At 42.6% G+C, this 18,106-nt stretch overlaps 1 protein-coding gene across 3 annotated transcripts; it reads left to right on the forward strand.

Annotated features, from left to right (window-relative positions):
* Positions 1–284: 284 nt before the first annotated feature.
* On the forward strand, positions 285–9,194 carry LOC128698556 (3-oxoacyl-[acyl-carrier-protein] synthase, mitochondrial). Of its 3 annotated transcripts, none has more exons than XM_053790832.2 (3): positions 285–390; positions 2,468–2,609; positions 3,557–9,194. In XM_053790832.2, exons 2-3 carry the CDS (start codon positions 2,472–2,474, stop codon positions 4,694–4,696), a joined length of 1,278 nt encoding a protein of 425 aa, XP_053646807.1. In that variant the 5' UTR covers positions 285–390; positions 2,468–2,471; the 3' UTR covers positions 4,697–9,194. The 3 variants fall into 3 exon arrangements, with proteins under 3 accessions (XP_053646807.1, XP_053646806.1, XP_053646805.1); XM_053790831.2 differs by having other exon boundaries at positions 286–348; XM_053790830.2 differs by having other exon boundaries at positions 287–332.
* Positions 9,195–18,106: the final 8,912 nt, after the last annotated feature.

Genomic DNA, 18,106 nt, shown 5'->3' on the forward strand with positions numbered 1-18,106 from the left:
GTCACCCCCTTCGCCCAAAACAAAAACTTTATCTGGGAGTGTAAGCGACCAAACCAGGTAAACAATAATATTCTACGGCTCTACCAACCAGCCGGTCATTCACTCACCTGAGGTGTGAGTGTTTATCCCCTCCTTGTTTTAGACAGGAAGATCTATTTTACCAGTTGGCAAGGCTTAGTCTTCCTTTTATTTAGCTTAAAGTTGCTTAATAATTCCTCCCTGGATACCAGGAAACAGGGTTTAATACTCTGTGAGCTGTAAGTGCCTTAATCACCCAAAAACAACAATAACAACCGGTTGGAATCTATCAGCTGTAACAACAACAACAACCAGTTCGTTATTTTCATGGTCATTAAGACAGTGATTGTTAAAATGATGGTTGTTCAAACAGTAAATAACATCATTATGTTAAGGAAATAGTTGCCTAGACCATGATTATTAGGGAAATGGTTACTCAAGCCATGATACTTAGGAAACGGTTATTTAGACCATGATTGTAATGGAAATGGTTGCCTGAGCCATGATCGTTAACGTCATGGTTGTTAAGATTGATACTAGTTGTTCCCTTTAAAGGAGGTTCCTTGATGTATGTGAGGTACTTTTAATCAGAGGAATTAGACCTGTGCCCCAATTCCTTGAATCGAACATGAATACCTTCCATTAACCCAGGCTCTGTATGACCCCTAGGGGTTTAGCGCTCTTCCCTGAATGTGATAAAAATGCAACCAGTTGCAAATACTGTTAAAGGACTCCAATGGAAATAAGTCACTTTGACTTTTTTGGGTTATCCTAAGTAAGTTTATCCATGTATACGCAAATACGGTTACATAGATTATCATACATGGCAGCATGTGTGTAGAGAACCATGGATAACCCAAAAATGTCAGACAAAGTGACTTATTTCCATTGGGGTCCTAGGTAATCTATACGTATTACTATGTATGATAATTTATGTAACTATTTATGCGTACCTGTATCTGAATAAAAACTTGCTAAAGCAATGGCAGTTAATATCTCCTTGATGTCAGTGAGGGGACTCTCAAACTAAGGAACTGGAGTAATAATATATGTATATTATATCATTTTGGTGTTTGTAAAACAATCAACCATCTCAATAGCTATTCACGTGATCCTTGTTTAACACGGTAGTTATGTTCCTGAAAATGATGTATAAATAAAAAAATAGTGTACAATGAACTGAAGACCATATGAGAACAATAGGGTTATGTTCCTAAGATTCCTAATATTCCCACCAAATTTTGTTTTAGATGCCATAATTTAAAAAAAAAATTTAGTTGGATGTAGTGAGGTGAACATTATTAAAATACAATGCTTGTAGCTAGAAAAGTTACATAAATTTGTTTTTAAATTCACATTAAAATCAACATTTCTTATTAAACTGTCATTTTGATGTCAATTTTGAGGAATTTCCATTATTCAGACAGACCCAAATCTCAGCTAATTCACTAATATGTCATCTGTACTAATCAGTAGTACCAAGAAATAGTCATTTAGCCTATTTCTTACTAAATTCAACCCATTCCTAATTCAAGAGAGGCATTTTAGTCACTAAAGCAACCTCTCTCTCTCTCTCTCTCTCTCTCTCTCTCTCTCCATTAATCATGTTCCCAGGTCTCTCCAACAACCCAGTCTTTCATTTTGAATCCATTGTCATGCAGCAAAAAATTTTCCTAAATCATACCAAATAAACCTGGACCAACCATTCTAGGCTGGCCCAGTAGTTGAAGCTGACCTAGTTAAAAACTGCTAAAATTCAGGGAAAGGAAGGGCTTAATCACTCAGGAAAAATATTTTGAAGAAAGTCAATTCTGAGCAACTTGGCACCTATTTTGGGCGACTTCTGTAGATAAAACCTACCAAAATCACGCCTAATTCCAGAATATATCTTCAATAATAATCAGTGGTATCAATAAAACCCTTAAATTATTCTTTTAGGATGCCCAGAGTGCTTATTTTACCTGTTTGTCATTAAATTCAGAACATTTCAGTTTCAAAACAGGCCAAAACCAAAACTTGTAGGCAGTTTAGTCATTAAATCAACCTCTCTCCCAATAATCATGCCCTCAAGCCTCTCCTATAATCTAGTTGCCCTTTAATTTGAATCCATCATCACACAAAAATTTGTTTCTAATTAAATTGTCGCTGATAATGCTTGACTTACCATGATGGGCAAGTCAGATAATTGGGGTTGAACAAGTTTGGGTAGGGAGACTTTGCATGGAAAGAGGTTATGTGGCTTTACCAGGTTGTAGTGGGTGATTGAGGATTATGGGTTGAGATGGATGGCTGAGGTTGTTATTAAATTGATGTCGATGCAGAATTCTCATTAGATGATGGTTGTACCTGAGTGCTCAGGTACAGTATTCTGTACTTTGGAAAACATCAGGTACTTTGGTTAAAAACTGGACTAATCTGAAAATCCATTAAAAATAAATGACCTCAACAGCAGGATGAGTTGTGCTCGTCGTGTGGTGGTGACCGGACTCGGGCTGGTGACTCCCCTTGGGGTCGGGACACCTCACAACTGGCTGCAGCTCACAACTGGCAAGGTGGCTACATCAGCACTCACTGACCCACACTTCTCACAGGTCAGAACCAAAGTGAAGTTTACTTGCTAGATTTAGATTGAAGCAACTCTTGCCACTGCATTTACATTACTGTTGTACTGGATTATTTCTGGTTTATTAATAACTGCTCTGCTGTGATGTATGCTGTGATGTGATGTGCAGTGCTATGGTGTGCTATGCTGTGCTGTGATGTGATGTACTGTGCCATGATGTGGTATGCTGTGCTATGCTGTGCTGTGTTGTGCTAGGGGTGACTTCAGCATCCTTACACATCTTTATTTGTAGCACAGTAATGGGATGACTTCATCAATAGGTTGCTAATATTGTATTAATGCAAAGTAATTCTATAACATTTTATATACATATGCCATAATTTGTATCTACAATATTGAAATCTTCCAAAAATTTAATTTAATTTTACTATACTACCACAATATATACCATGTTCAGTAATTGTAGTTTATATACAATAAATATATGTTGGTAACTTATGTCAGTATTGCACAAATTACTTCAGTTACACACTCATTTGCTTTAAATTGAAATTTAATGCACATTTAAATGTTCTTTTTTAATGGTAATCAAAAACTTCACTGGCTTACCCTCCACCCCTTCAAAAATTATGGTTATGACCATTAGAAATATTTGACATCATATGCTCTTCCTTTAATGCTACAGTATTTCTGTTCATTCATATTTGCACACCTGCTTTACTAACTGTCATTTTCTATTATTTTTACATGACTAAACTCTCTTAACAACCCTTTTTTTTCTGCTTTTTGGCATCACCTCCAGGCTAAGGGACTGATTACCTCAAACTTCTCCTCATCTTCCATATTTCTCTACATTAGACTGAAGAAGCCACTGCCTGGTGAAATGTTTCCAGTATAAAGATACCCAAATATTGCACAGTGTCTCATTTATCAACTTCTCAGTTTTCTAAAGCATTTATTTCAACAATATTTCAGATACCGTGCCGTGTAGCAGCCATTGTTCCCCGAGGGAAAGGAGAAGGAGAACTGGACGTCTCATCTCACTTCAACTCGAGCGATTTGCGTACCATGAACTCTGCAATCGCTTATGGTTTGGTGGCTGCCCAAGAGGCCATAGAAGATGCAGACTGGAAGCCAGATGACCCAAAGGAACAGGAGCGGACTGGTGTAGCCATAGGCATGGGAATGGTAGACCTGGATGATGTCGTAGCTACCCACAAGGATTTCCAACACAAGTACAGCAAAGTTAGCCCATATTTTGTCCCTCGAATCTTGATCAATATGGCAGCTGGGCACATCAGCATGAAATATTCCTTTCAGGGTCCTAACCATAGTGTTTCGACAGCCTGTGCCACAGGAGCTCATGCCATCGGGGATGCCTTCCGATTTATTAAGAATGGTGATGCAGATGTAATGATATGTGGAGGCCTAGAGGCAAATATAAATCCATTAGCTATTGCTGGATTTTGTCGATTAAGAGCTCTTGCCACTAAATTTAATGACTGTCCAGAGAGAGCTTCTCGACCTTTTGACTCCCAGAGAGAAGGCTTTATAATGGGTGAAGGTGCTGGGGTACTGGTGTTGGAGGAGTACGAGCATGCCATAAAACGTGGAATAAATATTTATGGAGAAATCTTAGGCTATGGGTTAACAGGGGATGCTCACCACTTCACAGCACCGAGGGAGGATGGAAAAGGGGCAGAAAGAGCCATGGCACGAGCCATTGAAGAAGCACAGGTAAACCCAGACGACATTCGATACGTAAATGCCCATGCAACATCCACACCTTTAGGGGATGCAATTGAAGTTCAGGCAATAAAATCACTATTTAAAGATCATGCTCAAAACCTCTATGTTTCATCGATTAAAGGTGCAATTGGACACTTGCTTGGAGCAGCAGGTGCTGTGGAGGCTATCCTGACTGTCTTGGCCTGCCATGCTGGCTACATACCTCCCACAGCTAACCTGGATAATCCAGGACCGGGTTTGGATTTAGACTTTGTGCCACTAGAAGCAAAAGCATGGTTGCAGTCGCCCAAGAGAAGGATTGCTCTCACGAACTCTTTCGGATTCGGTGGTACAAATGCTACACTCTGTATAGGATCATGTGATTAGTTCAGTAGTATAGTGTATATTATAATATACAGTAGAACCCCCATATCAATGGATTCAGTTATCTGCAGTTTACTATGGCCCAGAAATATTAAATGGAAAATTCCAGGAATAAACGGTTCATAAGTTTCAAATGTATTTAAAATACGTATGTGTACAAGATGTTTTTCATTGCTCCATCGTCCCTTGAGGGTTAAGCTAAAACGTCAGAATCCCATTCATTCGAGAGAGAGCAAGAGAGAGAGAGAACAAGTACTATAATAATATACAGTGTATTTTATTATTATTTAATGTTGGTAATGTCTTATTGTGCATAATTTATCAATTAAACCTTTTCATAGGAATGTATGTAAACGAAAAACAACTTATATACTGTATAGGGTTCACTTCTATCTGTGGTTTTAGGCATTCATGGTAGGTTTTGGAATGTATCACCTGCAGATACAAGTGGACTACTGTACATACAGGCATGTACCACACATGCAGCAGCTTCTTTTCGGTGTTCCACGTTTTCATTGGCTTCAAATTGAGCCATTTCTTATTATGTTCCATCTGCCAGTGATCTTTGCCAACAGATGGAATATAAGAATAATATACAGCCTCTCCTCACTTAGCAACATTCTTGTTTACCGACGCCTCAGACTTATGACGGGCTCTCTGACCAGTATGCATACCTAAATGTATATTAAAGATGAATTCCTTTATTCTGTTTATTACAATATACAGTACACTACTGTATAAACATTAAAAAATACTATACCAGAAATGTTATAAATGGTGCAAAGGGGACATTAAAACAGTATCAAAAATAGTTGACACAAACTCACTATCATTATAGTATGCTCCTCACGTAGCGACGAATTTATTTACCGACGTAGTCTTAGGAACAGAACGCCGTTGTTAACCCGTAAACGGTCCAAACGTATATATACGTTTTTACCGCTAGTGCCCCAAACGTATATATACATTTTATGTGTCATACATTTTACATTGCCACGATAAGCCTGAGTCACCTAGACATGAGAGAATGGGTGTGAGCACTCACTGTGCACCATATTAAAATAATTGGGGATTCCTGGGTACCATATGCTCTTTTTTCCTATTAAAAAACAGCAATTTTTTTTTTCTCAAAAAAGTTGGGGCAGTACGGTAGTGAATGTTTATATACGTTTGGACCGTTTACGGGTTAAGTGAGGAGAGGCTGTAATTATGTATTTAACTGTGCATGGTGAGGAAAGGGATCTAGATTTTGCCCCTAAGAATGAATTTATTAAGCAGTACCACTCATCATGAGAATGAAGAACTGTACAGTATATATCCGCCCAAATAGTTGATATTCCATTGGGAATATCAACTTCATCCCTGGCTGTTGTACCAATCAGGTATTATTACCTTTATATATTATCCTTATCCTCTTGCAACAAATCCTACATATTTTTGTTAATGTGACTCTTACCATAATTACAATATGCTTAGATTGTTTGTAAATGTTGGTAGTATTGATTTTATATTTTTACTCTATTACACTCTCAGATATAAAGCAGGAGAGTGTTTCTCACCATGACCCCTCAAGGAAGGTTCCTTGATGCTGGTGAGGGGCTCTTGATCTAGGGAACTGGATCTGTGCTCCAGTTCCCTGAATTAAGCCTGAATACCTTCCATCCCCCCCCCACAGGCACTGTATAATCCTACAGGTTTAGCACTTCCCCCTTGATTATAATAATAATAATTTGTCACATATATTTTATACTGTCTCCTTTCTTGACTTGCTATACTGTTCTTCAGTTTTATTGCAGTTTCTACGGATATTTCCTAAGATATCTCTTTCAGTATCTCACCCCTGTGTTTTGTGATGCCTCTTTATTTAGATTGGGGGGTCCCTAATGTGTGGCCCGTGGGCTGCACGTAGCTCCTGTACAAAATGGTTGCGGCCCTCACATGAAATTATGAATTCACTTTTATGTAGGTTCCACAGTACATAGTGTCAACAAAACCATGTGCCCCTCATCATGCATTTGGCCGTCAAATGTGGCCCACTTGTGTAGGAAAGTTAAGGACTACTGATTTAAATGATTCTATATCACCCTGCTGTCATCTGATTCATGGGCCTATCAGTATATGTATTAATTATTTTCACCCCTGAGGGTCTGACATTGATGTTTCCTGTGGCTGTTTTGATCTTTATACTATTCCTGTTGTGAACTAATTTGTTTGTATATACGTAATGGGAAGTGATGTCAAGGGTTTAGAAAACTGACAAGTTGAAGAATTAGACACTTTTGCAGTACTTGGGATTTTTTATTGTGGAAATGTTTTGCCAACAAGTAGATTCCTCAGTCCGGTACAGAGATGAATGGTGGAAGAAGGAGTGTGAGGTAATCAGTCCCTCAGCCTGGAGTCGATATATTCCGTCCATCAGTCTTGAGAAAAGTATAGCATATGCTTGGAGAAGTGGCTCACATACTGTCAACAGGTGAGTTGAAGCAACAGGAGTTGGGGTCACCAGTGGATAATTCCATAATGGGAAGTCTTCCTCACATGCCCAGAGTTCTAACTTCTCTGGCTACAATTGCCAGTTTTCAGGAACTTTTCATTGGTTGGGCTCTTTCTCATTGTCTTCTAATATCATTACATTTTTACACATTTTAGCTATGTCCATATTTTCTGTTGCTTCATTTAAATCCTTAACCACTTGTTCAAGGGATTCACATGACTAAGTATTTTTCACACCAGATACAGTTATTTTCTCTCCCAGTACTAGCTGTTTTCTTTTCCCAATTTAATTTATCCACACTGTTCCTGATTCTTTGAGTGTGGTCAGATTCAATCATTTCAAGAAGCTGCATTCCTTTAGTAGGCATAGGTGGGCTCAGAGCTGGCCAGAACAAGTTTGAATATTTGTGAATCTTGATGCCATAAACATTTTTGGTTGTTCCTTTCAATCTAGGCATGGCATGTCTAGCACTAATATGCAGAAGTGACTGACGTTTTAAAACCGGCCTGGGCATCTGTCACCTATCAGGTCAGCTTCATCGCTGCCAGTGTGACACTGACTAACTGGCCTGGGCATCTGTCACCTATCAGGTCAGCTTTACCACTGCCAGTGTGACACTGACTAACAGACTGCTGACTGCTGAGGGCCAGAGGCATGTTTTCACTGCTCAGCTAAGATGCATTCCATTTCATTTCAATCTTTGTGCAGCGGCTATGACTTCAGTTTTTCGTGACATTTTTTCAGCTTTTTACCCAGCCCAGTGGCCCACTGAGCATTGCCCAAATGCTTGTATGGCCAATCCACCTCTGTTGATATGTCCTGCTATGAGAGTGGCCTCCTCAAAGGTCTTAGTATGGAATATCTAGTATTGTAATGGCTCCGGCCAAGAGAGTGGTCTCGTGAAAGATCAATGTGAAATGTGTAACATTAATGTGTACCACCATGATAGTAGACTTCTGTAAGAGACAAGAATGAAGTGTATAGCACTGATATGTCCTACCATGAAAGTAGACTCCTCCATAATAACTGGAAACTCCACAGCATAGAGTATGTCAGCAGGAAAGTAGCTGTTTTTGAATGGCAAGATTATCAATAAATATGACAGAAAGAAACTATTTACTGAACAGTCCTTTATTTATAGATAATATTGCCTCTGGCAAAACAGTGATGGAGTGAGTGATGATGAAAGTGTTTCTTCTGTTATCAGCATGGTAGAAACTGGTTGTCCTACCATGTAAATCTTGGGATGTGTGTATTGTGGTTATTATTTTAACCATGTGGAAGCACTAAAACCATGAGGTTAGGTAAATAGACAATGGGGCCCTACAGTAGACCAGAACCTAACTTGCTATATAGGTGGGGCCCTACAGTAGCCCAGAACCTAACCTGCTATATAAGTGGGGCCCTACAGTAGCCCAGAACTTAACCTGTTGTGTAAGTGGGGGCCTACAGTATCCCAGAACTTAACCTGTTGTATAAGTGGGGGCCTACAGTATCCCAGAACTTAACCTGTTGTATAAGTGGGGCCCTACAGTATCCCAGAACTTAACCTGTTGTATAAGTGGGGGCCTACAGTAGCCCAGAACTTAACCTGTTGTATAAGTGGGGCCTGACTGTAATGTGACTTTTATTGTTGCAGCATTTCACTCTCCAAGAACTTTGTCAAACTCCTACTGAACCTGTCTTCTTCAGTCGGTCTTGTTGCATGCTGTCATACATTCTGGGTATTTCTTCCATCTGACACTATTCTTCTCTCTTTTTGGCTCTTGTGCTTTAGTCACCTTCTTCAGCTAATTAAATTTCTCTCACACTGGTAACTTAGTTTTTTAGCTAACCCATGTTGCAATTCCTGTTCACATTGCTGTTGCAAACTGTACTGCTCTTGCTGTTGCTGTTGTTCATTTTACTGCAGCTATTGTACATGTACTGTAAATTATTGAAAAATATTAATAAACTTGTTTATAATGCAATTTTTTTTATTTTATTTAATAAAACAGAAATTTTAAAGGAAGTCTTTCTTTAATATACTGTCCATTATGACTTGTAAACAAAGAAAATAGACCTATAGAATTGTTGCAGAGGTTTTTCTGACATTATTGTACTGTGTAGCAATGTATGACCCTGTAGTATACCTGGAGGGTGTTCTGGGGGTCAACGCCCCCAGGCCTCATGGTAGATCAGGATCTCATTAACCAGGCTGTTACTGCTAGCCACATGCAAACCAATGTACAAACCACAGTCCAGCTGGTCAGGTATTGACCAGTCACTTACCTATCATAATAATATTGCATTCTGTCAGTTTAGTAACCTCAGTCACTGGATAAGATGTTGCAGCTGATCATGATTATGGCTCATTCTTGACTTTAAATATGTGGAGAAACATTAATACTTGTAATAATAAACTTATGTAGTGTTTTAAAACTTATGTAATGTTTTAAACTCAGCAGCTGTCTCCCACTGAGGTAGGATGACCCAGAAAGAAAATGCAGCCTCTCCTCACTTAGTGACGTACTCATTTACCAACATATCGAACTTACAACCGGCTCTCTGACCAGTATGCATACCTAAATAATGTATATTAGAGCTGATTTCCTCAATGCTGTTTATTACAATATACAGTACACTACTGTAAAAACATTTAAAATTATACCAGAAATGTTATAAATGGTGCAAACGTGACATTAAAACAATACCAAAGATGGTTGACACAAACCCACTACCATTATAGTATGCTCCTCACCTAGCGATGAATTTGTTTACCAACAAGGTCGTAGGAACATAACTCTGTTGTTAAGCGATTAGAGGCTGTACTGTCTTTGTCAGGGCTATGTTGATATCACTTTTCAGATGGCCCTCTGATGTGCATCATTCCCCACCCATCCTTCAGAGTGCAGGGACTGTACATCTCACCTCCAGGACTCTAAGTCCAGCTAACCGGTTTCCCTTCATAAATGTTACCTCACTCACACTCAATTGCATGTCAGGTCACAAAAATCACCTTATCTTGTGGTTTGTACATTGGTTTATGTGCAGCCAGCAGTAACAACCTGGTTGATCAGGCCCTGATCCATTGTGAAGCCTGTGGAGGCATTGACCCCTGGAACACCCTCCAACTATACTGTTCTAATACACCCACACAAACACTGTAGTGTGACTTTTCCATTTTAAGACATAGTGAATAATGACGTCAGATTAGCTTCAGGACAATAAGAAATAGTTTTGGTATGAGGACAGTGATGTATGACCCTTGTGGGTCATACACCACTGTAGTACTGTACCTCATTTACTGTGAGGTAAAAGTTGCGGGAAATACTCTGCATAACCAGGGACTTTCTATATAGTATGTCATTGATGTCAGATATGGTCTACAAGCTGTATCAGGAACTTGTAGAAATAAAGATTATTATTATAAGAATAAGATACTTTAGCAACATTTGGTATAAGAACTTTCTACGAGAATAAACCACCAATAAGGCCAGTGCAGGTCTCTTGATCCAAGAAATTGGAGAGTTACCCTCCCTTTCCTCAGGTCGAATCTCATTACCTCTCTGGGGAGTGCATTGTTTGACCCTTACGGGTTTAGCATTCCCTTAAATAGACAACATCAGGTCATTAATAAACCAAAAAGACTTGCCAAAGCCGAATAAAATACGCATCTGAACATTAAATAAGAACCTACTTATTTCCCAGTAGAAATAAGTCGCTGGTTAACTTTATTGGTTATCCTGAGTAATGTACACATGTGTTACTATGTATGATAATTGTATCTACGTATATCTGTACCTAAATAAACTTATTTGGTAGTTTACTTATTTACTAACTTGCTTCCTTACTTTATTTACTTAGTTATCTTACTTTACAAAAGTTCTCCCTAAACCACTTTCTCTAAAAACAATTGTTCGTTTTCTTTACATTTGAAAGGGTAACTCTCTTTTTAAGATCCTGCTGTATAGCCCTTGTGGCTTAGCGCTTCTTTTTGATTATAATAATAATAATTTTTAAGATCCTCTCAAGGGAGGTTCCTTGACGCTGGTGAGGGGCTCTTGATCCAGGAAATTGGATCTGTGCTCTAGTTCCCTGAATTAAACTTGAATACTTTCCATCCCCCTTCCACAGGCGCTGTATAATCCTACTGGTTTAGAGCTTCTCCATAATTATACTGATAATAATAATCTTTTTAAGATAAGATTTCGTTCGGATTTTTAACCCCGAAGGGTTAGCCACCCAGGATAACCCAAGAAAGTCAGTGCGTCATCGAGGACTGTCTAACTTATTTCCATTGTGGTCCTTAATCTTGTCCCCCAGGATGCGACCCACACCCGTCGACAAACACCCAGGTACCTACTTACTACTAGGGGACCAGGGACAACAGGTGTCTTAAGGAAACACGTCCTAATGCTTCCACTCGTACCCGGGATCGAACCACGGACCTCAGTGTGTGAGCCGAGTGCGCTACCAACCCAGCTACGGGACATCTAAATTTACTTCAGTACAGATACACATAAGTACAATTATCATACATAGTAGCATATGTGTACATTACCTAGGATAACCCAAGTTGCACACACACGTACATCTACACACCCACGGGACCAGGAGCTAAGACGACCCCTGCAACCACGAATAGGTGGCAAGACCAAGAGCTGTGAGTTAACCCCTGGAACCCTAACAGGTGAATACATACAGTGCACACTCACGTACATATGCACATCCGCGGGGCCAGGAGCTATGTACCGACCGCTGCAACAACAAATAGGTGAGTACACGAAGAATAGTCTGGGAAGTAATGTAGTGGAGGCGCGATCCATACATAGCTTTAAGAAGAGGTACGATAGAGCTCATGAGCAGGGAGAGTGACCTAGTTGCGATCAGTAGTCAATAGGCAGTATGATAGGCTGTATGATGGGCAGTATGATGGGCAGTATGATAGGCAGTATGATGGGCAGTATGATAGGCAGTACGAGGGGCAGTATGATAGGCAGTATGATGGGCAGTATGATAGGCAGTATGATAGGCAATATGATGGGCAGTATGATGGGCAGTATGATGGGCAGTATGATGGGCAGTATGATAGGCAGTATGATAGGCAGTATGATGGGCAGTATGATGGGCAGTATGATGGGCAGTATGATGGGCAGTATGATGGGCAGTATGATAGGCAGTATGATGGGCAGTATGATGGGCAGTATGATGGGCAGTATGATGGGCAGTATGATAGGCAGTATGATGGGCAGTATGATGGGCAGTATGATAGGCAGTATGATAGGCAGTATGATGGGCAGTATGATGGGCAGTATGATGGGCAGTACGATGAGCAGTATGATAGGCAGTATGATGGGCAGTATGATGGGCAGTATGATGGGCAGTATGATGGGCAGTATGATGGGCAGTATGATGGGCAGTATGATAGGCAGTATGATAGGCAGTATGATGGGCAGTACGATGGGCAGTATGATAGGCAGTATGATGGGCAGTATGATGGGCAGTACGATGGGCAGTATGATGGGCAGTATGATGGGCAGTATGATAGGCAGTATGATGGGCAGTATGATGGGCAGTATGATGGGCAGTATGATAGGCAGTATGATGGGCAGTATGATGGGCAGTATGATGGGCAGTATGATGGGCAGTATGATAGGCAGTATGATAGGCAGTATGATGGGCAGTATGATGGACAGTATGATAGGCAGTATGATAGGCAGTATGATGGACAGTATGATAGGCAGTATGATGGGCAGTATGATGGACAGTATGATAGGCAGTATGATAGGCAGTATGATGGGCAGTATGATGGACAGTATGATAGGCAGTATGATAGGCAGTATGATGGACAGTATGATAGGCAGTATGATGGGCAGTATGATGGGCAGTATGATGGCAGTATGATAGGCAGTATGATGGGCAGTATGATAGACAGTATGATAGGCAGTATGATGGGCAGTATGATGGGCAGTATGATGGCAGTATGATGGGCAGTATGATGGACAGTATGATGGCAGTATGATGGGCAGTATGATGGGCATTATGATAGGCAGTATGATAGGCAGTATGCTGGGCTGTACTCACCTAGTTGAGGTTGCGGGGGTCGAGTCCGAGCTCCTGGCCCCGCCTCTTCACTGATCGCTACTAGGTCACTCTCCCTGAGCCGTGAGCTTTATCGTACCTCTGCTTAAAGCTATGTATGGATCCTGCCTCCACTACATCGCTTCCCAAACTATTCCACTTACTGACTACTCTGTGGCTGAAGAAATACTTCCTAACATCCCTGTGATTCATCTGCGTCTTCAACTTCCAACTGTGTCCCCTTGTTACTGTGTCCAATCTCTGGAACATCCTGTCTTTGTCCACCTTGTCAATTCCTCTCAGTATTTTGTATGTCGTTATCATGTCCAACCTATCTCTCCTGTCCTCCAGTGTCGTCAGGTTGATTTCCCTTAACCTCTCCTCGTAGGACATACCTCTTAGCTCTGGGACTAGTCTTGTTGCAAACCTTTGCACTTTCTCTAGTTTCTTTACGTGCTTGGCTAGGTGTGGGTTCCAAACTGGTGCCGCATACTCCAATGGTGTACAGGGTCCTGAATGATTCCTTATTAAGATGTCGGAATGCTGTTCTGAGGTTTGCTAGGCGCCCATATGCTGCAGCAGTTATTTGGTTGATGTGCGCTTCAGGAGATGTGCCTGGTGTTATACTCACCCCAAGATCTTTTTCCTTGAGTGAGGTTTGTAGTCTCTGGCCCCCTAGACTGTACTCCATCTGCGGTCTTCTTTGCCCTTCCCCAATCTTCATGACTTTGCACTTGGTGGGATTGAACTCCAGGAGCCAATTGCTGGACCAGGTCTGCAGCCTGTCCAGATCCCTTTGTAGTTCTGCCTGGTCTTTGATCGAGTGAATTCTTCTCATCAACTTCACGTCATCTGCAAACAGGGACACCTCAGAGTCTATTCCTTCCGTCATGTCGTTCACAAATACCAGAAACAGCACTGGTCCTAGGACTGACCCCTGCGGGACCCCGCTTGTCACAGGTGCCCACTCTGACACCTCGCCACATACCATGACTCGCTGCTGTCTTCCTGACAAGTATTCCCTGATCCATTGTAGTGCCTTCCCTGTTATCCCTGCTTGGTCCTCCAGTTTTTGCACCAATCTCTTGTGAGGAACTGTGTCAAACGCCTTCTTGCAGTCCAAGAATATGCAATCCACCCATCCCTCTCTCTCTTGTCTTACTCCTGTCACCATGTCATAGAACTCCAGTAGGTTTGTGGCACAGGATTTCCCGTCCCTGAAACCATGTTGGCAGTATGATAGGCAGTATGATAGGCAGTATGACAGGCAGTATGATAGGCAGTATGATGAGCAGTATGATGGGCAATATGATAGGCAGTATGATAGGCGGTATGACAGGCAGTATGACAGGCAGCATGATAGGCAGTATGATAGGCAGTATGATAGGTAGTATGATAGGCAGTATGATAGGCAGGATGATAGGCAGGATGACAGGCAGTATGATAGGCAGTATGATAGGCAGTATGATAGGCAGTATGATAGGCAGTATGATAGGCAGTATGACAGGCAGTATGATAGGCATGTTTAATGGTTTTGTTTGGTAATCTGGTAGCGGGTGGTTAATGATAAACTTCGGAGGCTTCTTACTTTATTGTTAAGTCGTGGTGGGTACACAGGCTTGTGTGTTTGAGCCCATGGCCCGGGCAGGGCCATCCCACGAGAGAGAGCTAGAAGTAGCCTTGTATCTTGCTGCTAGGCCGCTGTGTGAGTGAGGCAGAGGCAAGGGCAGGTAGGCTGGCGTGCCCACCGAGAGGCCTGGCTACAGAGGGCAGCACCTTAGTGGTGCAAAATATGAACTAAGCTGGCAGACAGCATGGGCTGTCTGTGCAGACAGTACAGGCTGTCTACATACGCTCGGCCACCTACCGCACGTCATCCCGACGCGACGATACTGGTGGTAAAAGGAACTCGGTCTCTCTCTCGTAGGAACAGGGCACAGAACACAAAATAAAAACATATATATACATATGGACATGGAAAAAAAAACTTCCTACAGGGAGAGAAGAAAAAAAACATGTGGGGTGTACTAAACATCGTGGTCAAAGGCAGTGAGCGTCGATGGGCATCACTGCACACCTTCCTGCATCTGGACAGATACTGCAACACGGGAGACATCGCTGCGGCTGAGCTGTGACGTAGCAGGGTACGGTCTCCTCTGGAACGGTGAAGCAGACATCGTAGGAGTCGCTGCAGGTTTCACTCAACCTGGGGCACGACATGCTGGTGCCCTCGAGTGAGGCATCGACAAAACTCGGCAACTGGACAGGACTTCTGGCAAGCGACTCAGGAGGACACTTCTCGACTGGTACTGTCGCTGGGCTGTCTCTGCCAGCGAGCGTGGAGCGAGTTGTGGCAGAGACGACTGGGCGAAACATCTGGGAGTCGTAACATCATAAACCAGACTGCAGTGAGCGAACTAGCAGTCAAAGTGACATCTTCTTTGTGCAGGCTGCTCACTGAAGCTTGTGACACGAGGCTGACACAGTGCCTGTCGACAGTGGCTAACTGCGGCTTGGCGAGTATCATTCTCTCGGCAGTTGGAGTTATAGCAGAGGTTAGTCTAAGCGTCCCCAGACTTGTTTCTCTACATATAACTGCATTCTGAAGGTCTGGAGGTGAAGTGAAACAAATCTCGATGGGAATCATTGCAGGTACGATTCCGCAGAACATCACGAGCGACGAGCATAAAAGCTTTCTGTACAAGGGGGCTCGGTCACTCAGGGGCTGACTTGACATCAGCTGTCATACGCACTGGTCACATCAGGTGACTTAGCACAGTGGTGCTACTCAGGTCTGGCTCAGACCTCACTGGACACACGAAAACTTTAAACACACCGCGGTACATATGGTACACTAACATGTGAGAACACTGACTGAGAGGAATTAACACACGACATATATTTTCTCTCAATCTTCTCGACAATACTGAAATAATTACTAGAAACACTCGATGGTGACATCATGTGATGTCAGGCGTGATGTTGCGAGGTGATGTCAGCAGCACTGTGACATCAGCAGACATCTCGAGGTGACGCCAGGCAGACATCACGATGTCATGAAGTCGGGCAGCATCGTGGGTGACGTCAATGTGATGCGGGCAGCAGACCACAGCATGTGGCCTGGGACATCTGGTAACTCACGTGACTTGTAGATCCACGTGACATCGCCCACACCCAATGTGGCGTCGTGATCCATGTGGCGTCGTGATCTATGTGGCGTCGTGATCCACGTGGCGTCGTGATCTACGTGGCATGCTGATCTACGTGGCATGCTGATCTACGTGGCTTGCTGACCTACGTGGCATGTTGATCCACGTAGCTTTGAGTGGCCTCGGGCACTCGGATACACAGCTCTGGCAATGAATCACACGAAAAACAGCAGAAAATACAGCAGAGGGAGTGGGCAGTGGTGAGTGGTGTATGGTAGGCTGGTGAGATGTGAGAGTACAGCAGGGCGAGGCAAGGAGCTGCCACTTAATCCTCCCACAAACACGTGGAGAACTCACACTGGACGCAGAAATCACCACAAAACTCACCTCTGGCTTGCTGAAACAGCTGTGCTGAGCTGAACAACAACAGCAACATACAAATGATGCTGAACACGTGACTTGAGAAACAGCATGGGGTCACTTACAATTCTCGGAGAATTTCGGCAAATTTCGGCTGGATCCTGCTTGTACCTGTGTCTGGATGCTGAAACGTGCAGACACGATGTCAGGATAACTCGTTGAGAGACGGATGCTTCTTGTATAGGGTGATAAAGTGAAGATGACTTCATACCTCTCCTTCCTCTCTCCGGGCAAACAACTGCTGCGACCACCGCTGCTACCAATGTTTAATGGTTTTGTTTGGTAATCTGGTAGCGGGTGGTTAATGATAAACATCTTCGGAGGCTTCTTACTTTATTGTTAAGTCGTGGTGGGTACACAGGCTTGTGTGTATGAGCCCATGGCCCGGGCAGGGCCATCCCATGAGAGAGAGCTAGGAGTAGCCTTGTGTCTTGCTGCTAGGCTGCTGTGTGAGTGAGGCAGAGGCAAGGGCAGGTAGGCTGGCGTGCCCACCGAGAGGCCTGGCTACAGAGGGCAGCACCTTAGTGATGCAAAATATGAACTAAGCTGGCAGACAGCATGGGCTGTCTGTGCAGACAGTACAGGCTGTCTACAGGCAGTATGATAGGCAGTATGATAGGCAGTATGATAGGCAGTATGATAGGCAGTATGATAGGCAGTATGATAGGCAGGATGACAGGCAGTATGATAGGCAGTATGAGAGGCAGTATTACAGGCAGTATGATAGGCAGTATTACAGGCAGTATGATAGGCAGTATGATAGGCAGTATGATAGGCAGGATGACAGGCAGTATGATAGGCAGTATGATAGGCAGTATGATAGGCAGTATTACAGGCAGTATGATAGGCAGTATGATAGGCAGTATGATAGGCAGGATGACAGGCAGTATGATAGGCAGTATGATAGGCAGGATGATAGGCAGTATGATAGGCAGTATTACAGGCAGTATGATAGGCAGTATTACAGGCAGTATGATAGGCAGTATGATAGGCAGTATGATAGGCAGGATGATAGGCAGTATGATAGGCAGTATGATAGGCAGTATGATAGGCAGTATTACAGGCAGTATGATAGGCAGTATGATAGGCAGTATGATAGGCAGGATGACAGGCAGTATGATAGGCAGTATGATAGGCAGCATGATAGGCAGTATGATAGGCAGTATTACAGGCAGTATGATAGGCAGGATGACAGGCAGTATGATAGGCAGTATGATAGGCAGTATTACAGGCAGTATGATAGGCAGTATGATAGGCAGTATGATAGGCAGGATGACAGGCAGTATG

This window comes from Cherax quadricarinatus, chromosome 88 (genome assembly GCF_038502225.1).
Source record: "Cherax quadricarinatus isolate ZL_2023a chromosome 88, ASM3850222v1, whole genome shotgun sequence".
Taxonomy (NCBI): Eukaryota; Metazoa; Arthropoda; class Malacostraca; order Decapoda; family Parastacidae; genus Cherax; species Cherax quadricarinatus.